The sequence below is a fragment of the Choristoneura fumiferana genome, chromosome 29 (genome assembly GCF_025370935.1).
Source record: "Choristoneura fumiferana chromosome 29, NRCan_CFum_1, whole genome shotgun sequence".
Taxonomy (NCBI): domain Eukaryota; kingdom Metazoa; phylum Arthropoda; class Insecta; order Lepidoptera; family Tortricidae; genus Choristoneura; species Choristoneura fumiferana.
In genome coordinates, this window is record NC_133500.1 from 324139 (window position 1) to 351512 (window position 27374).

The 27374-nt window shown below is 37.9% G+C and overlaps 2 protein-coding genes across 3 annotated transcripts in view; one reads left to right on the forward strand and one right to left on the reverse strand.

Annotated features, from left to right (window-relative positions):
* Window positions 1-1710: 1710 nt before the first annotated feature.
* Window positions 1711-14270, reverse strand: LOC141444318 (protein FAM98A). Its single transcript, XM_074109847.1, has 10 exons — window positions 14067-14270; window positions 12269-12501; window positions 11076-11212; window positions 9599-9734; window positions 8603-8757; window positions 7418-7618; window positions 6885-6971; window positions 6097-6284; window positions 2880-3136; window positions 1711-1946 (listed from the first exon to the last, which is right to left on the reverse strand). Exons 1-10 carry the CDS (start codon window positions 14102-14104, stop codon window positions 1804-1806), a joined length of 1575 nt encoding a protein of 524 aa, XP_073965948.1. The 5' UTR covers window positions 14105-14270; the 3' UTR covers window positions 1711-1803.
* A 7173-nt stretch (window positions 14271-21443) lies between these two features.
* The window catches only part of LOC141444022 (uncharacterized), a 70823-nt gene continuing 64892 nt past the window's right edge, over window positions 21444-27374 (forward strand). Inside the window, exon 1 of one of the 2 annotated variants that reach the window (XM_074109461.1) lies at window positions 21444-21555. In XM_074109461.1, the coding sequence (XP_073965562.1) occupies window positions 21498-21555 (58 nt within the window). In that variant the 5' untranslated portion in view covers window positions 21444-21497. Of the gene's footprint in view, window positions 21556-23861; window positions 24249-27374 lie in introns of those variants that run through there. The other variant, XM_074109459.1, reaches the window with a different exon arrangement.

The window sequence follows — 27374 nt, forward strand, 5'->3', positions numbered from 1 at the left end:
TTGTCTCACTAGATGGCGCACTGTTGCGTGAGGTTTTTAAGTATGGCTTTCAAAGTCTGTTATTACGGGCGTGAAAACAAAGTTTAGATTAAAATCATATTTAATACACCTTAAAACCGTACCATAAAAATATCAAGCATGCCACAGTGTTGCATAGTCCCCGTTTTGTTCGCAAAAAAGGGAGGACCAAGGTTTCCGAAAGACAAAACTGTCTCAAAACACAGACATTCATTGCCCCGGAACGCATATTTGCCGTAATTAATTTCAGATATTGCAAAATATTCACAAAATTATTCTAATTATAAATAAACCCGCGTAGCTCACCCAAAAACTATGAGATTTGACATTTCGGAGACCTCACGCTACACTAGCGCCTCTAGTGGCGAATTCATACGCGATAGCCCTCATTGGAAGGAACGTGTCAAGAACGGAATGTCAAGCGCATACATGACACGCGACGGCGACGGTTGGATAGGAAACGTGAGGGCATAGTCTCATACTTTTCAACACAAAGAATATATTTTTGCCTGACACGTTGCCAGGGTGCGTCGCTCGTTTGCAGTAAATCTGGTCACGTGACCCCATTTTGAATGTGATTTTGAATTTCCCGCGACTCGAAAAAGCAGCGTCAAGTCGCCGCGTCGAGCAGCAGCGACAAGACGGCTGCTTGCAGGAATGGTCTTGGACTTGGAAGCTGATTTCTAAATCTCATTTAGTAGCAGTCGTGGCAGTGGTACAAATAAAAGAAAATGGAGTGAAGAAAAAATTTTAAGGTTTTTTTCTTTTAGCGATAAAGCTCAACATTTTCAGCTTTATCACTATATATCACGTGACCAGATTTCACGTTGGAAACGAGCGTCGAGCGATTTGCATGTGGCCGCGCCTTTAGTAGTGAAGTCTAACCAAATTGCTTTGTTAATGACAGAGCACCTGGGCGACCGAGCTTCGCTCGGGCTAAAACTCGATACCAAGCATTTTCCGATAAATAAGACCAAGCTAGATCGATTTTTCATCTCCGAAAACCCCTACATACCAAATTTCATCGAAATCGTTGGAGCCGTTTCCGAGATTCCCGAAATAAATATATTTATATACAAGAATTGCTCGTTTAAGTATTAGATAGATAGATGACGAGAGCCTACATTATTTCTACTTTAGGCCACTGAGCGCTGTGATAGATTTCATTACCCCACTTAGTACTTCGCACCCAAAGAATAGATGTCTGTGGCTTGTGCCGCATTCCATTGGCTGTCACGACTTCTCTGGCGGTGAAGATGTTTACTGTATCTACTTTTCTTTATTTCAGACACAAAATGCGATTTCAGTACAAAACTACGATGAGACTCAAAACATTTATTAATTTACTTATTTATTTTAATACAGAACACATGTCATCCAGTTGTATAAGAATATCATCACTACTTTTGAAAAGCTCGTATCTCAAGTAAAGCTCGTGTCTCGAGCTAACTGTAATGATTTGAAACAAGTTTTTTTTTTTTAAAGTAGTGATGATATGAGGCCTATTTCACAACTCTTAACTCTTAATAAGTACCTGGTATTTTGTGTGATAAATATATATGACGCTGTCTCTGTTTAATGCGTTCGATTAAACAGAGATAGCATCATGACACCTGCCACCTAAATTGCCAGAAACTTATCAGATTATGATGATACAAATTGACCCAGAGGCTCACATACATATTTTTATACAACGTGACATGATAAAGTAAATGTATTTTAGTTGCTTCATGAGAAAAAAAGGTTACAATTTTGTTACTAAAACAATGGAGGAAGACTTGTTTATTAACGCCTCCCCCTTCCCCCGTAGCCGCCACGTCCTCCCCCCCTCCGCTCCGTGCGGTCGTCGTGTTCGTTCTGGTAACCCCTGTACCCCTGATTGTGTGCCTGGTAGTCCTGGCCTGCCTGATATGTCTTGTAGCCACCGCCTGCAATAGAATTAATTTATTATGAAGCTAATAAAACTGTAACAAATCTAGCCTTTTTAATTATAAGTTTTTAAAAAATATTTTTTATACAAGCATTTTTGCTGACTGTATTGTATTGTCATCTAAACTACACTTCCGTACCAAATTTCAAGTAGACGCCATTAATCCTTGAGGAGTTCCGTCCTGCCGAGAACGCGCTACAAGAAATTTGGCAGAAAGTCAGTTACTATGGAATGCAGTTGCATCGTGACCCACTGTGGAAGTAATTTATTAAATCAGGTGTTACTTTGCGGAAGTCCATATCAATGAACTAAAAGAATTTCTTTGCTCACCCGCGACCTTATGATAGTTAAGCTTATGCAAAATTTGCGTGTTCATGCAGTTCCTCCACCTCCGCACTGTAAGAACACACACAAATCCATCTATCATCACCGCCACACTACACTGCCGCGTTTCGAACTCAACCAGAGGTCATCTTCAGAGCAGTTTTATAGGACGATCAAAATTTATTAATATTTTGTGGGTAGTTTTGTTTTGTTTGGGAAAAATATAGGTGGGTAGTTGGGAAGTTACAGTGACAAATTAAAACGGTTAGTCTAACATCTGGTAGCATGGTGTACGGTTGTGTTGAGTTCGAAACGCGTCAGTGTAGTGTGGTGGTGGTGATAGATGGGTTTGTGTGATTTGTGTGTGTTCTTACAGTGTGGAGGTGGAGGAACTGCGTGAACATTTTGCATAAGCTTAACTACCATTAGGTCGCGGGTGAGCAAAGAAATTCTTTTAGTTCATCCACTGTGGAAGCTTTTCGTAGAAAAAGTCATAGTGTCATCGCATTGCTTGACAAGGGAATTCATTGTGACACTTACTGTGAGAACGTTCTACGATGGGTCAGTAATCAAATGGTTTGACTGTACATAGTGAACAACAACATACCTTGACTTTGGTACCCTTGAGTCTGATATCCTCCTCGGTTGTCATACCCCCTGTTGTTATCGTACCCTCTCTGCTCATACCCCTGACTACTCTGGTAGCCCTGGTTGCCATGGTTGCCCTGGTTGCTTTGGTAACCCTGGTTGTTGCTTTGGTAACCCTGGTTGTTGTTTTGTTGGTAACCACCGGGTGGGACTTCGTAGGTTTGGTAATTTCTATGGTTCTGGGTTTGACTGAACGCTGCTGGGCTGGTTTGTGGGCTGGAAAAAAAAAGTCTTGTGTCCTGAACTACGGAATACGCAAGTATATTCTTTAATTGTTCAAACACATCCTTATTGTTGGTAGTGATTGCGGGTAACTGGTAGATGCAAGTGGCGAATTGTCGTTCTAAGGGGGAGGCTTTTGATCAAGAGTGGACGTCTTCCGGCTTTTCCGGATTTTTATTGTTTGGCAGAAATATTTGTAAAAGACTTAATTCGCACGTATCTTTTTTTTAAGAGATATTATTTTAAAGAGTTAAGTAAGTAAAATCTCAAGTGGGTAAAATTGCATGAAAACTGGGTTAGATTTAAAACGAGTATAGCATATCCAATAAGGTATGGCAAAAATTTACACAGAATAAAGCGTGGAATAACGAATTTATAGAGAATACGCATTTTGCAAAGTCTAGTGTGAGATTTAACCTCTAGTAAGTCAGAAGTTAAAAAAAATGCATTCAAGTCTCATTTGTTTCAAAGAATACAAAAACTACAGATTAAAATAAAAATAGTAAAAAGATAGCCTTAAATTTGGCACATAGCTGTGTGTGGACATACGAGAGGAGAATCAATCTGCTCACACTAAACTTAGAAAAGACGAACTACATGTGCTTTACTAAATATAATAATACCCAACCAGACTCGGATCTAAAGTTAAAAATACACTACTGTAATATAGGTGAGGATTCTTCCTCGTGTAGTTGTATCCAGCTTAAAAAAGTTACAACCACTAAGTACCTAGGTGTGATTCTAGACCAGCGGCTATCCTGGCAACCGCATATTGAATATATAAACACCCGCATTAGAAAATTAATCTGGATTTTTAAATTCTTAGACATGTTGCAAATAAATCTTTACTTAACCAACTGTACAAAACCCTTGCGCAATCAGTGTTGAGTTATTGTATTGTAGTATGGGGTGGGGCTGCGAAAACCAAACTTATCTTGGTAGAGAGAGGGCAAAGATGTCTGCTTAAAGTAATATACAAACTACCTTTCAAACACCCAACTAGTGAACTATATAAAACCAGTAGCGTCCTATCAATAAGGAAATTGTACATCTTAATAAGCATCCTTAAACTACATAAGACTTTAATCTTTAACCCATCATTAACCCAACGCAGGGTAAACCATGTAGTAGCCCCCAAATGCCCTTCAAAATCTAAGTTTGCCAAAAGACAATATACTTCCCTGTCGTCCCGTTTATATAACAAAGTGAACAAAATCCTAAATATTTACCCAATGAATAACATAAAATGTAATAAAACACTGTTACAGTGGCTCTGCACGTTGTCCTATGATGACACTGAATCACTTCTTCTATGAGCTATGTTTTTGTCTTTTGCAAGCTTTTATTTTTACAAAGCTGTATTAAGACTAATTCTTGGGGTTTTTCTGTCCAATATATATATAAGTGTATATACTTAGGAAAAACCGTCACATCTCAAAAAAAAAAAAAAACCGTCACATCTCAACCATCATAAAGCCCACATAAATTCACACACACATACACACACACACACACACACACACACACACACACACACACACACACACACACGCACACACACACACACACACGCACAACTTATTACCTAATTAATATAATTGTATTGTCACTGTATAGTGTATTAGTATAAAATTTGTATTTGTGTTTGTTACTGTATCTGCTAAATTGTAAACAACTCCGGAAGGGAGGAGCGGAACCTCCTAACACAAGTATTGTCATACTTACCAGGAGGGGCCGAACATAAATACTGTGTAACATTAGTTGATACTGAATAAATATTTTTGATTTTTTTTTTTTTTTTGAGAGGTTAATGTAGTTTTTTTAATAGATTATTCCATATATAGGTAAAGCGACTGAATAACAATGAGGGCTACCGTTTTCGCGCTCACCAGTTGGCGCCACTGTAGACAAAGTTTCTGACCTGACTGAAGTATAGTGGTTAGTTTGATATTACGGGCGTGAAAACAAAATGTATATGGTTGTCTGGAAGAGATCGCTTTTAAGCGATAAGGCTGCCTGTTTTCTACCCTAAATTTGTAAAAAAAAAATTGTGTCATATTTTTGTAATGGTTTGGTTTTGCAGGTGGTAGGACCTTGTGCAAGGTCCGCCCGGATTGCTACCACCATCTTGCTCGCTAATCCTGCCGTGAAGCAGCAGTGCTTGCACTGTTGTGTTTCGGCGTGGAGAGTAAGACAGCCGGTGAAATTACTGGCACTTGAGGTATCCCATCTTAGACCTCTAGGTTGGCAACGCGTCTGCAATACCCCTGGTGTTGCAGATGTTTATGGGCGGTGGTGATCTCTTACCATCAGGAGACCCACTTGCTCGTTTGCCATCCAGTCGAATAAAAAAAAAAGGAAAAAAAAAGAATATTTCTATAGTATTGTAATTCAGGAGACGTTACCACGGCAATAAGCTACACTAAAAAGTTGATTGAGCCCTGTATCGATAAAAACGCGTCGAAGGCGCGTTAATAACCGCAGTGTGCATAGGCTCAGACAGTTAGTCTAACTTCCTTAATAAGTTCAATTATTGCTTACTTAAAAAAGCCGTGGTGGCCTAGTGGTTTTACCTATTGCCTCTCAAGCGATAAGTCGTGGGTTCAAACCTCGGCTCGCACCCCTTGAGTTTTTTGAAATTCATGTGCGGAATTACATTTGAAATTCACTACGAGCTTTGCGGTGAAGGCAAAACATCGTGAGGAAACCTCCACAAACCTGCGAAGCAATTCAATGGTGCGTGTGAAGTTCCCAATCCGCACTGGGCCCAGCAGTGGGACGTATATAGGCTGGGATGGATTGCTTACTGAGACATCATTGTACTGAGCATCTCGCTAACGGCGCGGCAAAAAATTTGGCCCACTCTACATAAAAAATTGCCTATTACTGCATATATTAGAGGGCCAGATTTTTCGAGGCCGAGTATATCATCTAACATTGATCGCCAGTCTCACCGTTGGTCTCCGGCGCCCTGGTTGTACCCGCCCTGCACGCGGCCCCCGCCGCGCCCTCCGGCGGGGTTGCCTCGCCCTCCGGCGGGGTTGCCCCGCCCCCCGGCGGGGGCGCCGCGCCCGCTGAAACCCCCGCCACCGCCACCGCCACCACCGAAGCCGCCGCGACCGCCTCCGCCTCCGCCGCCACCCTGAAATAAGTTTTTAAAAATATTTAATTAACAGCTTATCGTCATCATCTCAGCCGTAGGACGTCCAATGTTGGACATAGACCTCCCCCATAGACCTCCAGTTGCTTCGGTTGGAAGCGGTCTGCCTCCACCGTGAACCCGCGGCTTTCAGAGCATTTAATTTTTAGGGTTCCATACCCAAAGGGTAAAATCGGAAACCCTATTACTAAGACTTCGCTGTCCGTCCGTCCGTACGTCCATCTGTCACCAGGCTATATCTCATGAACCGTGATAGTTAGACAGTTGTAATTTTCACAGATTATGTATAACTATGGCTGCTATAACAACAAATACTAAAAACAGAATAAAATGAATATTTAATAGTAATAGAATATTTAGTCGTATACGTAATAATACACATTATCACCAATTTCAAGTTCATAACTCGAATGGGAAGGTAAAAAATCTTCAGAACAAAATTTTGGAAAAATCCTATCCACCAGGCTTCCTCTGCTTTCCAAAATTTTTAAATAAAAAGTATAATTTAGAATATAGACACGTGAGTGACAGTGACAGCAATAGGGCTCCTCGGAAACCCTAAAAAGGATGAATATAGTGTACCTGCGCTGGTGCGACGCGTTGTTGCCACGAAGGCATCTCCGGAGGAGGGGGCTGCGCCTCGTTGGGTCTCCCTCCACGATCCGGCACCTAAAACATGCATATACTGTCAGAATCATCATCATCAACATCATGTCAGCCGAAAGACGTCCACTGCTGGACATAGGCCTCCACCAAGGCTCTCCACTCAGACCGGTCTTGTGCTTTCCGCATCCACCGCAATCCCGCGATCTTAACCAGGTGGTCGCTCCATCTTGTTGGAGGCCTACCGACAGCTCGTCTCCCGGTCCGCGGACGCCATTCGAGAACCTTTTGACCCCATCGGCCATCAGTCCTGCGAGCAATGTGCCCCGCCCACTGCCCCTTCAGTTTCGCAATTCTTCGGGCTATGTCGGTAACCTTAGTTCTACTGCGGATATCATCATTTCTGATTCTATGACGGTACGCGGACTGGATTACGTTCTTGGACTTCAGACGGTCCTACCGTACACTTGTCTCCTCTCAGAACTAGAAGACTAAACCTATAGCGGTCTCACCTGTCCAATGATAACTTTGTTGACGTCACTCTGCGTGTTCTTCCTTACGACGGCGCTGGACGTCTTCTCGACGTGCAGAAGGGACGTCCGCGCCGCGAGAAAGTCGGACAACTTAACGTCCGGCTTCAGCTTGAGTTGCTCCCGCGCCGGACGGTACGCGGACTGGATTACGTCCTTCTTGGATTTGAGACGGTCCGACCACTGAGAACAATATAGATAATACTGATTCAGTGGCGTAGCTACCGGAGGGCTAGACGGGGCAGTGCCCCGGGGCCCCAAGGTCAGGGGGCCCTTCGGACTCTGACTTACAAACTATAAATGACAAATCTGGAGTACGTTGAATTCGGAACACGACGAATACGGAACAAACAATTTTAAATAGTTCAGTTGAGGCCCTAGTTTTTTTTTTGCCCCAGGGCCTTCGGTTACCTAGCTACGTGCGCCACTTACTGATATATGCGAAAGTTTGTGAGTGTATATGAGTTTGTTAAATAAATATACATTTACAATTATAAATTTGGTTTGTAATGTATGTTCATAGATATTTGGACCTCGGGAATAACACGGGGCTCTTTTTATCCGGATATTCTCACGGAGAAGACATTAAGGTCCCACCGGAAGACCAGCGCTGGCTCTCGAGCCGGCATTACGCTAAGGTGGGTCCGTTTCGTGATATTTGTTTGCCTCCATTGTTTCCTCGTTTGTCTGTCGTTTCTGTGATTGCCACTTCATGAATAAATGTTCTTTCTTTCTTGTCTTTCTTTCTTTCTTAGTATTTGCAGTTGCAGTTTGGAGTTAACCACACGGGACTCGCGCCCAACGGACAACCTGTCTGGTTAGCTCCTCTTTGTAATGGCTATCGCGTACGAATTCGCCGCTAAAGGCGCTAGTGTAGCGAGAGATCTCCGAATAAATGTCAAATCTCACTGTTTTTGGGAGAGCTACGCGGGTTTCTTTTTAATTAGAATAATTTTGCAAATATATTGTAATATCTGAAATGAATTATGGCAAACATGTGTTACGGGGCAATAATTTACCTTTGTCTTTTCTTTTCTACAAAATGGTGAAGGAAAAACTAAATTATTTAGAATAAACTCTTTCTCAAATTTACATTTAATTTTATTCCAATAAAATATGTATGATTTCTTACGAAGTATGTTAAAAATTATTAAACATTCCATTTACCTCAAAACTCTGCACCGTGCACTCCAACCGGGTGATAAGGGTCTCCCGACGGAGTCTGTACTCCTCGTACATATCAGAGAATGCTGTCTCCAAGTTCTTCCAGTCCTTATCGGTCATGGCTTTGTTGTACAGCGGCTTACCTACTAACTGGTCACCTAGAACATAATTTAATACTGTATCCAACTAAATCTGGAGACAATTAAGATTAAGACTAAATTAAGATGGTGTAAGCCTATAAGTCCTGCTGCTGGGCACATGCCTCCTCACAGAATGAGAGGACTTGTGCCGTAGTACCCACACGGGCGCAGTGCGGATTGGGAACTTCAAACACGCCATTGAATTACTTCACAGGTTTGTATAGGTGCAATCCATGGAAAATTTCAAAACATTTCTGGGGACTTCCACGAGGAATTTATATTTACCTTTTACGCTCCAGTGTTTTTGATGAAATAAAGACCGTGTTATTTTTAATGTCGTTTAACTTTAAGGTAATGGGAAGGGAAAGGGAAGAAAAGTATGGTACGGCCGTGCCTTTGTTTTGCTTGACTTGCCGTTGGCGGGCAGATTGTTCCAAGACACTAGTGGCCTAAATGTTACTGTTTAAAAGATTAAATGCGCAATGAAAATGTAAAAGGATCAGAAACGGATAAAGCACACACACACACACACACACACACACACACACAAACATCACACCTGTATTCCCAAATGGGGGAGGCAGAGCACACGAAACGTTACCGCTTCGGAGCCACTTTTAGCAATTTTAGGTTTAAAGTTTGACAAAAAAGGTACAATAGTGACAGGTTGCTAGCCTGTCGCCTACGGTATACCTTAACCTATATCCTTTGTCGCCTCTTACGACATCCACGAAAGAAATGGAGAGGTGTAATTCTAACCCGACACCACACGGAAAAAGCAACAAATAGATATAGACATTTAGGAATCGTACCATTATTCATTATAAATTTAATTTAGATTAAAAACTGTTAATTATACCTTCCTTCTGTATGGTGTCCTTGAGTTTGGACTCAAGTTTCGAGAACAGCATCTCAACAGTAATGTTGGGTGGAGGCTTGTTGAACTTGAGAGCGATCAGGACCTCCTTCAGATCCTTAGCGGTTGGAGATTCTTGCTGCAATTCAGTTTAAAAGCTATAAACTATTAGCTTCAACCGATCGAATAGGGAATATTACTGCAATATTCTGCCGCCAGAATGCAGCACTAGCACAGACCGTCAACAGCTTTTTATTCAAAATTTTGTCTTAAATGTCTTTTAAATGCCTGTAGGATACCATAATATCATATTTCAATTAAAATTTTCAAATATAGCTCTATCGTTACTATTGATGTCCGTTTATAACGACGTCGAAAGAACAGCAATATTATGTCGTTAAAAACGGTTGGTCGTTATAACCAGCGTTATTTTGGTAAGATCGCGTTAGGACTTTTTTGTTGGTCGTTACATCCGATATGTCGTTATAACTGGTTTTGACTGTATCATGTTATTTTGTTACTAATAAATACGTCATGATCTGTCATGGCCACAAACTATAAATAGAACTGACATTGTCTTGGTGCTTTGTATACGGTTTGTGCTAGTGCTGCCCCCAGCGCAAAGTTTTGCGTAATATTCCCTATTATTTAAAAGGATTGGCTGGGAATGCTTTGGTTTGGTGTTATGTTACACTGTAACTGGATTAGACCAGTTGGCACAGTGCTAAAAGATACAAGAGACAGCCAATATTTAAAAAATAGCAGCGCACCCAAGAACCTGATACTGAATATTGAAGCAATTTCTCTACAAAAATGCATGTCACACAATAGTTCTAATCAGCGCTAGTCTTTCTTTGGAACCATCAGATGGGGACTTCAAAAGAAAGTGAATACAATTTTTAGACTATATAATGTAGAAATATAGCTGTTTTTGAGTGGCTTAAACCAATGAGGGCTACCGTTTTCGCGCTCACCAGTTAGCGCCACTGTAGACAAAGGTCCTGCCTGAAGGATAGTTGTTAGTTTGTTATTACGGGTGTGAAAACAAAATTTACATTTAAATCATACCTATATATATATATTATACCTAGTAAAAATATCGAGCATGCCACAGTGTTGCGTAGTCCCGTTTTGTTCGGAAAATAGGGAGGACAAAGGTTTCCGAAAGACAAAACTGTCTTAACACACAGACATGCATTGCCCTGTAACGCATATTTGCCATAATTAATTTCAGATATTGCAAAATATTCACAAAATTATTCTAATTATAAATAAACCCACGCAGCTCACCCAAAAACAGTGAGATTTGACATTTCGGATACCTTTCGCTACACTAGCGCCTCTAGAGGCGAATTCATACGCGATAGCCCTCATTCCGTACCAATAGACAATTCTATTGGTACAGAATCGGTTTAAGCCAGACCCTAAGAATATTTGAAATGAGGAAGTTTAGCCCCTTATACTACTGCTTCCTACTCACCATCACAATCTCCATGCCGGGCTGTTTTTCTTTAGGGCGGTCCACGCTGACAATCCTGGCTGCCATCAGCTCAGAGATCATGTAATCCAGGAGGAGGATGCGGTCCTCTTTGGTCTCCAGTCGCGAGGACATGTGACCTGGAAGAGAGGAGGTGAAGTTAACAGAAATAAATAAAATCTCTGTGTGTACAGATTTTGTGAATAATGTTTTGCCATAATTTTTTGTCAGCTAAGTTCGTATTTATCTTACTTACTTACTGAAGTTAACTTTTTTTTGTATAATGATATTATGAATAATATTATTCACTAAACCTGGAGGTACTTGCAGTGTAAACACATGTTTTACGCCCGGTTTCACCATCCATTGATTAAATTAATTTGACAGATAAACTTGATGCCGTCTCTGTTTGTTTTGTTCAAATAGACGGACACGGCATCACATTTATACGTCAAATAAAATTAATCAATGGGTTGGGAAACAAAAAAGCCTTAAACCTTTTTTTCCTAATTATGCATCATGGGAGTTTATTTTGGAAAATTACGAATTAAAAAATGCAAAAGTTTTTAAGTCTTTTCTTTGTTTGTTACTTCTTTACGTCTAAACCGCTAAACCGATCTTTATGAAATTCGGTAAACGGATAGTTTGATTCCAGGGGAAAAATACATACACTCCAACATACTGGCAAGCTGTTTGCTGGCATACTTTGTTCTGCACAGCATAGGCATAAGCCGAGTCCTTTCAAATAGTTTGATTGTATTATTTGTGATGCATAAATTGTACAAACTATTTTAATAAACTCTTTTTTTTATTATTATTTCTTTTTTATAGTTCCCGCGGAATATCGATAATCAAATTCTATGCAAATGGAGTTGCGGGCAACAGCTAGTAATACATAATTTTTATTTATTTTTTCTCTTTTTTTTGAGGCTTTGAACACTCCAGGTGATCATGTCAGCCTCATGGGTGCTCGCTCATTTTTCCTACGCAAGGGACATATTAAGAATTGGAGTCCTGTGTATTCCAAAATAAAGATTATATTATTATTATTATTAAAAAATTGGTAAATGCAAATGGCTCTGAGAGCCAACAATTGACCTGGCCATTGTGCATGGGGCCCAAACCCCCAAGTACCCTTCTCCTCAAGTCTGAGTTCCGAGCACATTCCAACAACAAAATACATAATTTAAAAATACCTGTAACCAATTTCTTGTAGGGACACCCCAACTCCTTCAAAAACGAGCTTAGCTCAAGTAGGAATGAGCTTGACTCATCAGGATCGTTCATCATGTTGACCGTCTCTTCGAGGTTGCATAGCTTCTTCAGATCCTCAGCAAGGATATGCACTAGTTTTGTGTATTCCAGGGACTTCGGGCCCCCTTCCAGGGCTTTGGTGAACGCGGCTTCTTCAGTCAATGGGCCGGTATAGCTGGAATACATAAGGATAGGAATTAAGGATTGTTTTTTTATCCTAGCCGCCTTAAGACCTAGACATGGGCCACCAGCATTTTTTTTTTATTTGTTACCTTTTGTAGTATTTTTTTACAAGGTATTATAACCTGCAAATGCTTTTTTTTGTTCTATTCAAATCTTGGAACTCACATTTCACCCACTTTCTGTGATCGGATTTGACTTGGAAATTACGTGAAGCGTACAGGCATGGCCTACCAATCCCTACAAGCTATATTTAATACAAAAAAACAGCAATAGATGACACTACTATTAACATTTGTAAATTATAAAATGTGAATAAGCCGAATTAAGTAGAAATATTAAGATTAAAATAAAGACTAGCATATTTTATAAGGTATAAACCTTAATTCAACTTCTTAATTTGAAGATAAGAAACACCATAAAAATAAAAAATTGAGAATACGAAAGTATAGGCTACATGTGGCTACATTTCAGCCATGAGGCTTTCGTAGTGTTTTGCAATTGTGACGCTAGATGGCGAATAACCGGAATGCGCTTGCTGGGCTTGCCCCGCGCTTGCTCACATTCGTCGAAACTATTTGAGAGAAACATGCCATTCTCTTCTAATGACGTAAATAAGACAGAGACATCATGCGTATCTCTAGTCGTCTAAGCTCAGTTGGTGAGCTTGTTGGTTGTTGTCAGAGTACCATATCCTTAGTGTCTCACTAGATGGCAATACGTATTGTGTTATTTGTGTTCTCACTGGTGCCATTTATTGGAAAATCAAAGGAAAGAAAATAGCCAGTATTAGGGTGATACCATTTGCTTGTACTAGGTGGTGTCTCTATTATATATGTACTCTGTGGTACAGGGTATGTATTTTGGATGACAATATAAGTACAGTCAACAAATAAAGATTGTAATAGAAAGTACTATTTTTATTAAAAGCCTATATCTCATCCAATTGGGATCTAATAACAATTTTTTTAGAGAAATAATTGTGTATTTGGCTTACTGCAGTTTGGCCTACTGTAGGAAGGCTTTAAATACGGAGCCATGTAGTAAACTCATGATGCAATTTTAGTATGAATTTATCAAACAATTATAAACTTATCTTTGTGCCTATGGCAAATTTTATGGTATATTTTCAAAAACATTGTATTGCCAAATGATAGCCTTTAAAAATTCCGAAATGCAATAATACCAATCACTGATTATTTGAATCAGTAGCAAAAATGTATGGTGCAACAATTAATAAAATAGTTATACCTAAATACAAAAACTAAGTGGGCTGCAAAGCTACAGCTACGATTAACATAAAGTACAGAGTTTTTTTATATTTATTTATTGATTTATTCGTAATTCTACGGAGCGTCCAAACATAACAAATCTGTTTCGGCAGAAATGTCAAACGAAAGCCGTCGAAAGCTAACCTAAACTCGGTATTTTACAATAAAAAAAAAGAAATTACTTATAGTTTATTGAGCAAAAATATGTAATTTTGCGAGATGTAATCCTCTTTATTTGGGTAATACGTTTTTATCACCATTATTTTAGAACATACGGTGGTTTACTTACCCGAGATCGTTTAGAGAGTCCAATATGTCGTTATCCATGATTCTTGAGATTTACACTTACTTAAAAACTAAGTATTGCTGTAGTTATTTGTAAAATATTATAAATAAGGCGATTTATTTAGCTTATGCAAGGAAATTCTTGGAAAATCTAGTGCAACAAGACAGACTTTCCATAATGACAGAATAAGTCGGCTAACAGTAATGTTGCCAGCGCAGAATTTTGAATTGACGTATTTCGTAAACAAAATAGCCAAGTTTGTATAGGGAACGAACCTACTGAATGCTAAATTGTCGAGCTCAACTCAGACATCTACTTGTAGCGGAAAACAAAATTGTGGAGTGAGCTGCGCCTGATAATTAGTAGGGATGGGCTAAAATTCGTTTTAAATTCGGTTTATTTGCCAAACATTCGGCACTAGAAAAAAGAACCTAGTACTTGTACTATTTCGACTGAAATTAATAAAAAGTATGTCTGTCATATCAGTAAAATATGCAACAAAATTTAAATAAACTTCTTTCAGTAAACCTCTTGAAAATAGCAATTGTAAATTTATTAAAAAAAAATTTGGATTACAATTTCACAAACTGAACATTGAGAAACATTAAGTATTTTTAAAATATTAAAGAGGTTTTTCAACGATAAAATTTAAAAATCTCTTCCTATCTGTTTACTCGTATTTAAAATTTATCAGAGGCACGTAATTGAACCGAAGTTCGGCCGAAATTATGCCGATTTTTTTTAATTTTACCGGATGTTCGGCCGATGTTCGTATTCTGTTCAAACCACTTCGGACCATCTCAAATACTTAGCTGTCAGGCTAGAAGCTATTGTAAAGAAATAACTTATGGAACACAAATACGGAAGCATGGATGGTGTGGATGAGAAATCTTAAGTTAACTTAGATATTTGAGTCACAAACAGCAATATAATGTCAGTTAGATTTAACTTAGATAATTTGAGTCGCAAACAGCAATATGATGTCAGTGAGATTTTATTGTTCATTGTTCATTTTATCACAAATATCACAATGAACGTTAGTCATTGTGCATTGCACCAAATATATGCATGTTATGCTTATGTGCAGTTATTAAGGACTTTACCATAGGCCGCAGATTTTCAATGATATTGTTCCAAAATAACACAGAATACAGCATTTGCCGCAACAATGGCAACACTAAGACTAAAAAGTGGCGTGCGTTCGCTGCGTTGCGTGTGTCAGAAACAAGAGTAACGCCAAAAAACAACAAATTAAAATGAGGTCTTCTTAAAGTCACATGAAAACAAAATAGAATAACTAATACTTTTAATATTTGTTATGCCACTAGACCAAGAATGTTTTTTTTTCGAGACTGGCTACACCAAGAAGCATCTTGGCTTTGAAAAACCCCGCGACGCGCTGCATTGCCGACTGCCGTTCAAATGTTTTCATTCACGGATCAAAAATTTTGGTTGTACAGTCAGTCATAGTGATCACTTTTGTACCTTGTAATTTTAACGTCATATTTGAAAAGCCATACGAAATTGTCTACCGACTGAAAGCGACAAGGTATTCAGTATTTACTTATTGCAATGCTTTTTACACAATAAAAATAAGTACAAAAAATGATGCCCTGTTGGGGCGTAGCCATTTTACAAATTAATTACATTAATTAACTATACATAACATATTATTATGCTATGTTGTACTATTAGTTATTCTGTGGCTATGTACAAGTATGCAGGTAAAAAAGTTCATCACTTATTTATGACGTTGACTGTACAATACATACTTACAGTTGTGGTCATATAATTAAGAACGATTTTTTATAGAGAAGATTTTTTCAAACTGACAAGTGTTACTAACTGTATGTATATTTTTGTACTTCTCTCGGTATCGTAAAACTTTTCCTTACTAGCGGTAAATTCATTTATACATATAATTGGCTAAAAAATAAATAGATAAACTTTATATATTACATCTAAACCTAGTATTACTACTTACTGGCTGGTCATATAATTAAGAACGCTGAATAGTTTATTTTTTATTCAAATTTAAATAGAGAACGGACCGCCGCTTTGTGGTTTTAGGTTATTATTTGAATAATTTTGGCGCCATTTAGTGCCGTAAAAGTCTTAAAGGCGATTGCTTCATATAAAAACAACGAGGAAAAATAAAAGTTGTGATAAATCTACAAGAAAAGTAATACTAAAACTTCGCGACAAGAATTGGTCGTATAAACACATAGCCGATCATCTGCAATGTTCAAGAACTATGGTTTTCCACGCCATAAAGCATTTTGCTACGTATCAAACTACTTCAAATGTTCCGCGTGTACCTAGACAAAGAAAGTCATCTCGTCGAGATGATCGAAATATCGTTCGTTTGGCAAAACAAAATTCTTTTAAAGGGTCTAATGAGTTGAAAAAAGAATATTTTGGCGAAAACAACCCTTCAGCAATCTCGGCACGCAGTATTCGAATGCGTATGGTGGAAGAAAAGTTGCACGGAAGGATAGCAAGGAAGGTGCCTATGTTGAAACGGTGTCATAGCAAGCCCGGCTTGCATTTGCAAGAAGATATGAAAACTGGACAGTCAGACAGTGGAAAAAACGTTCTTTTTTCTGACGAGACAAAAATAAATAGGGTATGTTCTGATGGCAAACGATATGTAAAACGGCCTCCAAATAAAGCATCCGACCCAAAGTACACAAAAGTAACTTTAAAGCATGGCGGGGGAAATGTAAAATTTGGGATGTTTTTCTGGACATGGTGTTGGACCTGTTAGGCTGATAGAAGGAAACATGGATCAATTTCAATACAAAAACATACTGGAAGAAACAATGTTACCATATGCTGAAGGCGTGCTTCCGGTTATTTGGACATTCCAGCACGACAATGGTCCCAAGCATACTGCACGTACAGTTAAGGAATTCCTCACATCGCAATCAGTTTCTGTCTTAGATTGGCCAGCCAACAGCCCCGATCTTAGAGCAATAGAGCATCTTTGGTGCGAAGTCAAGAAAAAAGTTTCAAATCGACAGTGTGGCAATTTAAGAGAACTGTATGACGTATTCTTAGAAGAATGGAACTCTATCTCTCTTGCGAAATGTCAAAAATTGATAGATTCAATGCCTCGCCGGTGTAAGGCAGTAATAAAAAGCCGTGGACATGCTACTAACTATTAATTTTAGTTAAAATGTATAACATTGCTTTTTTTTTCTGTACAAACTTCACGTTAGTGTGATTTAGTTAATCTAAGTTTCAAATAAAAAACTTTCGAACCGTTCAATAAATCGTTCTTAATTATTTGTCCAGCTTCATTACTATTTGAATTTGTTACTAAAGAGAATAAAAACAAAATTTGAGTAAAAATGACAGTAATTTATTCTTTATTCTAAATCCCGTTTGCTCTATTCATGTGGCTATTTCATAACGTAACTAGTTACTTCTAAGAAGGACCCACGACTACACATGACATGATTTAGTTAAAATAATCTGGAACTTCAAATCGTTCTTAATTACGTGGCCACCACTGTATTTATATTTTTTAGTTAGCTACATTAAAGCTTAAGAATTGAACCATGGAATTCAAAACAATAACACTTTAATCATCGACATATCTAAGGTAAGGTAAGGTGCCGTAAGGTACATAGATGTCGATGACTTAAGGTCGTGAGTGAAGTCGTAAACTTATTATTACTAACTTTTATAATTATAATAAGTTAAATAACCGAAAACCTCTGACACCCCCAAAATATTTTTTAATTTTAAGTTAATTGATTGAATGTATTTTTGACTTGTTTCATTATTTTAAAAGATATTCATGTGTTTTGCTAAGTCAGTAATTCTACTTCATTTCTAACTCTACACTCATGATTTGTATTTGTCAGTTGCGCCTGTGGTTGCGCACTATTATATATCCTGTGGTTGCGCTTTGACGTTTTTAGAAGAAAATCACACGGTGACAGCATTATTAAAGTATCGAAATAGTATGCAACCTCGCTAAAATATTTAATGGGCGCTTGTTGCAGTAGTAACTTTTAGACTGGGCACAATAAAAAAAGGATTTGAAAACACAAACTAATTTAAAACATAGTGTAATCGATTCTACTATTGATTCTGAGCAAACTACTTTCTGGTTCTCAGTTATTTAATTAACACCTTTTATAGGCCTCCCCATTTAAACATTATACTAAAAATTAACTTTAAAAACATATTTACAACTATTACTCGGGCGTTACGAGTCTCACAGAGTATTCGAATCTAATTTAAAAATATAAATAGGTATTAATAATATGAATACACGTATAAATACCTGTTTGTGTACGTCAGTGGTAGTAGTGTGTAAGTAAACATGTGTGCATGTGTGAGCTTATACCTGCGCGCGGGCATACATACAGGTGTGCGTGAACGTTAAGTCAGCGGGCCTTTTAATTTTAAATAAATACTTTTTGTATTTTTTATTTCAATTCCAAATTTTTACTTTTTCGGTCATCCCGTAAAACCTAAATTGAAAATACTGAAATATAGATGCACAGAAAAACCAGAAAATAAGACCATCACTCAACGAACCCAGGTCCTCGGTATTCCGTACCGCGTGCTATACCGCTACACCACTGATGGTCAACGGTACAGACACGAATTTCCCCTATGCACCTCCTATCTCAGCTTGTTTAATTAAATTAGGCCGGACTACCAGAATAAGACTCCGGATTATTATATTGTCACACAATTTACATAAGTATGCCAAATTTCAAGACAATCCGGCTACTGGAAGTGGGTCGAATTTAACTTGCAAGATTTGACCCGCAAATACATAGATGCACTCTATGATATTTTTGATAAAATTTTTGCTCACAAGTTTATGAACTCGACTGTACATACCTACAACATTAAACATACTTACATTTCAAGTTAAATAAAAGCTTTCAAAAATGCACCTTAACTATAGGTTTTCTTTTATTGCATTGTGCAGATTATTCGATTTATCAGATTAGATTTGGTTTATCATAAATCTCTGACGGACTTCTTTAATTTTATATTTGTATGTAAACATGTACAGTCACCAGCAGCAATATCTGTCACAACAAAACGACACAAATATCAGGCTCGATACTACGAAGTGCAAAATTCGAACTTCGTGTTTTGACGTCCCGCTGACAAGAGGGACGGTACGACACAAACTTTGATTTTCGAATTTCGTACTCGTAGTAGCCCCCCTGATACGTCTATTTCTAGGGCTGGTATGAAGGTAAGGCGCGCATGCGCCGCAGTGGCGCAGTCTGCAGGGCTACTACGAAACTCGAAACTCGAAGTTCGTGTCGTGCGGTCCCTCTGACACTTATACTATTTAATTCGAGAGCAAGAGGGACCGTACGATACGAACTTCGAGTTGCGAGTTTCGTAGTAGCCCTGCTGTTGTAGTGCTCGTCGCTGTCACAATAGTTGGCATCTTTAACTTTATGTCATTGCCCAGCAGTGGGACATCAATCCAGGCTAAATAATAGTGATAGCAGTGACAGCAGGGTGTCATCTATTTGGCATTCGCGTGTCGGGCACTTGGATACGATGACGCGCGCCGTGGTTCTTATTACAATGTAAAATCACGCGTCTTCGTGATGGCACTAGGTATATCATCATCATCATCATCCCAGCCTTATACGTCCATGCTGGGCACAGGCCTCCTCTCAGAACAAGAGGGCTTGGGCCATAGTTCCCACGCGGGCCCAGTGCGGATTGGGAACTTCACACGCACCATTGAATTGCTTCGCAGGTTTGTGCAGGTTTCCTCACGATGTTTTCCTTCACCGCAAAGCTCGTGGTAAATTTCAAATGTAACTCCGCACATGAATTTCGAAACTCAGAGGTGCGAGCCGAGGTTTGAACCCACGACCCTCTGTTTGAGAGGCGATAGGTCAAACCACTAGGCCACCACGGCTTCAATCCAGGCTAAATAGTAATAGTGATAGCAGTGACAGCAGGGTGTCATCTATTTGGCATTCGCGTGTCGGGCACTTGGATACGATGACGCGCGCCGTGGTTCTTATTACAATGTCGTTAATGTCTAATTTTAACAAAATCACGCGTCTTCGTGGATGGCACTAGGTATATGTGGTGACAATAACCAATTGACTTAGTTCTGAACTAAGCAAAATACGAATAAGAGTAGAGCTAGTTAATTATTTATTTAGTTTAAGAACACATACATAATTACATCCCTACTAATCCCTACTTAATATTATAAATGCGAAAGTAACTCTGTCTGTCTGTCTGTCTGTCTGTTACCCTTTCACGTCGAAACCACTGAACCGATTTTGATGAAATTGGTATATAGGTAGTTTGAACCCCAATGACCAACATAGGATACCTTTTGTTCCGGTAGAGGGCGCCACCGCGCGATAACCTAGATCCGCGCAGACGTAGTCGCGGGCATAAGCTAGTACAGTATAAATTAATGAGTATACAAGTAAACCAAAAACAATATAAAGACCTCGAGGTTCATAAATATGTAGATATGTAGTTAACCAAAGTTACCACGTTGATGGACAGTAGGTACGCCGATAAGCGTCCAAGTATAACGTTTAATTGAAATTAGTGTCCACCAAAGTGTTAAGTTATAGAAATCGTCTGTTTCGAAAAAGTTCCTGTGTGTATGTGTTGTGTTTGTTTTAAATTCGCAAACTATTTGTTACCAGTATACGTGACGTCACTCCTATAACTGAAGGGCTACGAGTACTACGAAATTCGAAAATCGAAGTTCGTATCATACCGTCCCGCCGACGCTTATATTATTTAATACGAGAGTGAGAGGGACAGTCCGATACGAACTTCGATTTCCGGATTGCGTAGCAGCCCTACTGTCTATATCATCATCACTTTTGTCTAATGGACAAAGGAAAAAAGACGTGTCCAATATTCGCTGATAATCGAATTGACGGAATAGAATCTGATTTCATGCTATCTGCATGCATACATTTAATCAGTGCCGGATCAAGACTATTTCATGCCCGAAGCTATCCACACCCGTGGCACCACCCCCCCACACCCTCGTAACTTCCTAACGCCCAGAGTTCTGTAGCCTAATCCGCCTTAAGTACCTTTTATGTGCTACCAAATTTTTTTTTGATGCTGTTTATGGTGCCCCCCAAGACGCGATGCCTTAAGCAATTGCTCCGCTTAAGCATTGAATCCTCTCGTAAACATACTTAATCTTCATAGATTCAACATTTGAAAAAACTATATGCGGAAGACAAGCTATAAGATAAAAATGTAAAACATCGATACTGTTGTCATACATAGATAAGGAAATAACAATTTTATCCGATTCGGAACTATTTAATCTACCCTATCAGTTGATGACTGTTTTCATTGCTTATCAGAAGTTGTATGAGGCAGTGGTGTATGAATTTTTGAATAATAATATCGTTTTAAATATTGGTTTACTGTGGTTAAATGACGAGTGAACACGAGGCAGTACCACCACCCCCTCCTAGGGGGATCAAAAAAAGTCGTAAGTTGTCATAAAATATTACAAATTTATATATGTGTGTTCAGTCGATAACTACTCGTAATGTCTACAGTAATCTACATAGCGTTCATAAATATCTAAAACATGTTCCATAAAAGAGGTTCTGATTACTCTTCGATTAATCGGCTCTGTATACTTAGTTATTCTATTTATTATAGGTACAGTCACAAGTGTAAATTATATGACTGTGAACAACCGCACATAACATTTGCTTTTCCATTGAGTTCGTAAGATATGTTGACTCTTTGTAAATGACTAAAAATCAAGAACTTTTTTTTATGTATAACTGTTGCCGCAAGAATTCGTTTATACCCCTACCTACCTAGTAAACTATGCTAACACAAGTAAATTACGCAATTTTCCGGTATAAAAAAGTATTGTTATAAGTTAATTTAGGATTTAAACTGTTCGTGAAATCGCATATAAAGCTGTTCAGCCGTTTTAGCGTGAAAGAGTCACAGACATCCATAAATCCATCCATGTGGTCTAAGACAACAAACAACAATAATATATTACTCGAGCGTTTATTCCGTATGTTTTTCGTAAGCACATTTTTGTTATCATGGTAGAAGATTTGTTACATCATCATCATCAGATCAGCCAGAAGCCGTCCACTGCTGAACAAAGGCCTCCCCCTTAGAACGCCACAATGAACGACAACTCGCCACTTGCATCCATCGGTTACCCGCAATTCACACGATGTCGTCAGTCCACCTAGCTAGTGGGAGGCCTGCCATCGCTTCGTCTTCCGGTTCGCGGTCGCCACTCGAGAACTGTTACAGTTTTGAGGTTATCTAGTAGAAGTACAGAATATCTAAAAAATAATTGAAAATCTCATCGAATTCTACATCCTATTCATAAAAAAATGTGACCATGAAAATGAGGCGGTCGAAAGGCCAACCATAATGAACCTTGCCTGGCATAAATTGTTTATAATGTACCTATGGAAATTACAAGTGATAAATTGATGTTTGTTTAATACAGCTGAGGAAGGGTCTTCTGAGCTTCGCGAGGATGAACAGTTGCCGCCTCAGATGGGCAAGTTTTCAGCAATACATCGCTTGAACTTCCTACTTTACTCTGATATTGTCGTACTTCTTTCGTTTCTTCCTTTTAAGTTTCTTTATCTCTCTCGTCGTTGGTTTGGGGGACTTTCTTTCAGTTTACTACCTCTTTATTTGGTGTAATTTAATGAAGAAATTTAGTACTTAAGCACTAAGTATATTTGTTGTAATGTAAAGATTTTTTTAAATCAAAAAACACAATTTGGCTGGTTCCGTAGTCAACTAGGATCTCTTATTTTTTGTTTCCATACCACAGTTGCAAAAATGGAATTCTTCTAGAATCGCTTTGTTGTCCGTTTACCTATATATCTGTGCATCTCTCTCTGTACGTCCATCTTGAAATATAAATGAAAACGTCTGAAAATCTGAATTTTTATCTCGGTCTGTCTATGTCAGAACCATCTAAAGTGCGCACATTTTTTCTTATAAGTGGGGCTCTGCTAACATTGATATTCATAGACAGTCGAATCTACATACATTACATTCGTACGGAAACGTCGGTCGTGGCGAGAGTCTGTCTCGCAATCGGCCACTTTTATTTCAAACTAGCTGTTGCCTGCGGCTTCGCCCCCGTTGTATTTTTACTGTATTTTCTTCTATAAAAACCTTCTCCTGACAGTAACGAACACAACAAAAAAAGAATTAGCGAAGTCGGACCAGTCGTTCCCGAGTTTTGTCCTTAGCAACAAATTTTACGATTCATTTTTATTTATATAGAAGATGTAGTTCACTATATGAGAAATCATTCAATAATGTAGATTAAAATAATTTACGCACAAGTTCTTGCGTGAAAACAATTTATTATACCATAATAAATAATATAAAAAAATAGCAAATTCGTTAGGAAAAATAAGTAAAAAAAAGAAACTATATATTGATATGTTTTAACTGTTTATTATTTTGCATAAACCACATATAACATTAAAGTTACTTAAAAGCTGTAAAAAAACACATTAACGATAAAATTAAAACATTAAAAAAATTAACACTATAAAATAAATAAATTAATACACTAGTTTAAGAACTTAAAATAAACTATTTATTATTTACGTTCAAATATAAATATTTTGTCAAGTTTTTTGGATTCGTAAAATTATTGAATAATAAAATAAATCTTAAAGGACTGCCGTCTTAACGCTCATCATCCCGCTGTCCAAACAAGTTTTCTATACACGCTCTCTGTCTCACAATCACTGTCTATTCACTCCACACAGACGCAGTTCCACTAACTCAACCAACCAACCACAATCACACTCGACCGCGCAGGCTGACGCGGCGCACACCTTCGTTCGCGGCACACGGGATTTAAAAAATCAAAACGTCAAAAGTCAAAACGCATTTCGGAATTGTTTATTTTTTAAATGTGATCGGTGTGGTGTACGTAGAAAACATATTATGTGCCATAAATAGTGTAACTGTGTTTTTCGAAAATGGGCTTCGAAAAATTGTTATTGGTGTTCGTTTTTGTGAAATGTGTGTATGGTCAAGAGCCGGGGGTTTGTTACGGTGCTGGTAGCGTGGCCGGTGCCGCGATTGGTGCCTTCATTGGTGCACTTATTTTGGTCGCAGCGGCTTATTATCTGAGGAAATTGTATTGGAAATCCCGCAAAGGTAAGTGCCAGACTTAATCTCAACAATCAATAAAAGAAAGTCTAAAAATACGGCAAAAAGAGAACTATCACTTAAAAAAAAAAACAATACTAGTTGGCTGACTGGCTGGTTAGCTTAACATTTTTTTTTTACTCCGCGTCCATAAACAACATCCTGTTTTTTTGTGATCGTTTTGCGCGCCAATCTTTCTACTGGAATTTTGAAAGCATTGACCTTCGGTTCGGGGAAAATATTCAAACGAGTCATCTTCGAGATGTATTTAAATATTAATGCGCGTTAACTATAAACCTGCTTTCGAGATCGGAATAGAATGAATCGACGACACTTAAGAATGCCTGAGGTAGATAGGTATAAAAACAAGTTAACTTTTTAAATAATTTTCTCGTTGTGGTCTTATCTTTCTTTACGCTAATCTCGACAAAGTACCAATAAAAAAACGGCCCGTAAAGTGAGTTGCCTACGTGTTCATATTGATTTCTTTAACACTGTTTGTTTACTTTAAAGTTATTCCACCCCAATTATTGCGCAACAGGTAAGTGGATTAGTCAGGTATTTTTTTAGTACAGAAATTAACTAAAATCGACTGCAAAAACTTTTTAACATTGTAGGTATTAACTAAAATACTACGTTTACCTACTTTGTCTATTTTCATAATAAAAAAACTTTGTATTCAGAAATCGTATATTTATTTATAACCGTAGCAAAAAGACAACTTCCCTTTATCTTAAAAAAACGGGCTGTATGAGCCCGCATACCTTTGTCCTTAATTCCCGTGAGAGTGAAACAAAAAATAACACGATTAAGTAAGGTACCTTTTTAGGTAATTCCTAACTCGACCCATCGCTAAACCCATTCAACTTGAGATCAATTAATTATCTTCCTTGTCAGAGCCTGCACCACGTCATTCATATTTTTATAACTTAAAGGCATTCAATGATGATGAGTCAGTGTGGAATCTTCCTGGAAAAAATAATTGCAATCTAATGTAAAGACAGTTGGGTATTGACCGTCTTTGACAATTGAACATGTACTGTAAAACTCACTTACGCCATGATATTTGTCAAGTACAGCCGAATGCAAAAGTATAATATATACCTACAAAAAATGTATACATCGACCTTATGTGGCATAAAGGTGTATATATATTTTTGACGTCTGGTAACGTATGTATGCCCTTGAACGTACACAAATTAAACACGTGATAATTTACAAAACATTGCAACTAGCTGTTGTTGAAGAAGTCGTATGTAACGATATCCCCTGAACCTGTTGAGTTAATCTAGGTTAGGTTTTATAAATTTTGTATAAATGGGTGTCAAATTTCATCAACATCAATTCAGTTGTTTTTAAATAGTAAAAATAAAAAACCTGTCCATCCCACCCAACTCACAAACTTTCGCCTTCATGATATTAGTAGAATTTAGGATTAATAGTTAACAGCAATTACATACTTACTGTTGTAATACAAGTGGTTCTGTGTAGTAAATATAACTAATTGAAGCTTAACTTTTTTATTTAATTAATTACATGATAATAAATGCGAGACATTGCGCAAACGCATTCTACAACGGAATCGAATTAAAACTGTCCAAGTCCGTTGCTTCGTGAATTAAAAAACATTTGAAACGTATTTTTTATTCTATTTTTAAAGCTGTTCATTTATTATCAACTGTATAGCGTTTTACGCATCTCAGTCTCAGCCTCTCACTCAAAAAAAATTCCGAAAACCATCGTCTCTAGAATTCTAAACAAAAAGTTTACAAGCAAGGAAGTAAAGTTTTTGAAACATATTTCAGACATTAGAAGTTTTTGAAGGTATTTTTTTCAATTTGATCCTGATTCCTGCAGAAATTACAGTGATGACTAATGATAACTTCACTAAAATAATACTAAGTTATTATTGAAGACCAAGACTTACCAAATACAATTTTTCTGCTGGGGATTTATTTATAAACAAACAAATAATATATACAATAATTAACAGAAATAAATAGAATAAGAACTAAAACTAACTTTCTCTAATCCTAAAAATATATGTTTACAAATATCACCCCAGTCGCTGCTTTTGGGCAGGGTGCCCATAAGGCTGGCTGCGATTCCTCGTTGTATGGCAATGCCAATACGTTTGCTTGAATATGTAAAAACATTGCTTGTATATCAACGCGGTAAAATGAAACACCTGCACTTCTGACTAAAACGTCTTCAAAAGCAATCATTTCATATTTACCTACATCTGTATTCCTTTGCACTTTTATATGATATTTCACAAATTCATATGAAAAATTGACACCATCCACAATATACCTACCTACTCAGTTCTCAAGTATAAGTCTTAAACTCTTAATCATAGTAAATCTACGAGTAATAGCTAGGTTTCTTATCCACGATGTACACCAACTGACTACTAAAATGTGGTAACCGACACTGTTTAGCAAACTTCTATAAACCTTGAGTGTCTTGATATATGGGTATGGTAAAGTCGTTGTATAGGTATACGTTTAAACAAGGTTGTCGCTTGTGCGTGTTTAGTAACTTCTATACCTAAGATAAGACATGTAAACTGACCTACTCTGGCTCAGTATTACACTGTCACATACCTGGGTAGAATATTTTACTTGCTCAACGTGAGTTGCAGTAATAAAGCCTAATAGATAAGTCACATTTTGTACCTTGTTTGCTGATTACACAAAATACACCCTGAGTGTCATTTTTCTGAAGCTTAATAGCTAATTATTCTGTTTTGGCACAATCTATCGGATTTCATTCATGGCATTGCCACGCAAAATTTCATGTATGGAACTATGGAAGCTAGCAAGCCAAAAATCGACCAACTGAACAAGGGTGTCCGCGCAATTATATTACATTATGGTTTTAACGGAAAATGTAACTAATCGGTTTCTAATAGCGATTTCAATCCCTCATGTGATAACGGATTTGAAGAATATCAGAGCCTCTATTAAAAATAAATTATTATAGATTTCCGACGCTAAACAACCCGTGAGTCCAAGAACGTTCTAATAATGATCGACTAAATTTATTTTAAGTACTTCTTTTTCCGTTAATGGCGGCCACTAGTATTGTGCCAGTGTCAGTAATTTGCATGAAAGTCCCATGTCGGAAGAACCG

What these genes read in the sequence shown, in the direction of transcription:
- LOC141444318 (XM_074109847.1), bottom strand. Translation starts at nt 14,104, where the DNA reads ATGGATAACGACATATTGGACTCTCTAAACGATCTCGG. An exon ending in GACTCTCTAAACGATCTCGG is followed by an intron (nt 12,502 to 14,066) that starts GTAAGTAAACCA and finishes TATGTATTCCAG; the next exon opens with CTATACCGGCCCATTGACTG. An exon ending in ACAAAGTTATCATTGGACAG is followed by an intron (nt 6,972 to 7,417) that starts GTGAGACCGCTA and finishes TGCATGTTTTAG; the next exon opens with GTGCCGGATCGTGGAGGGAG.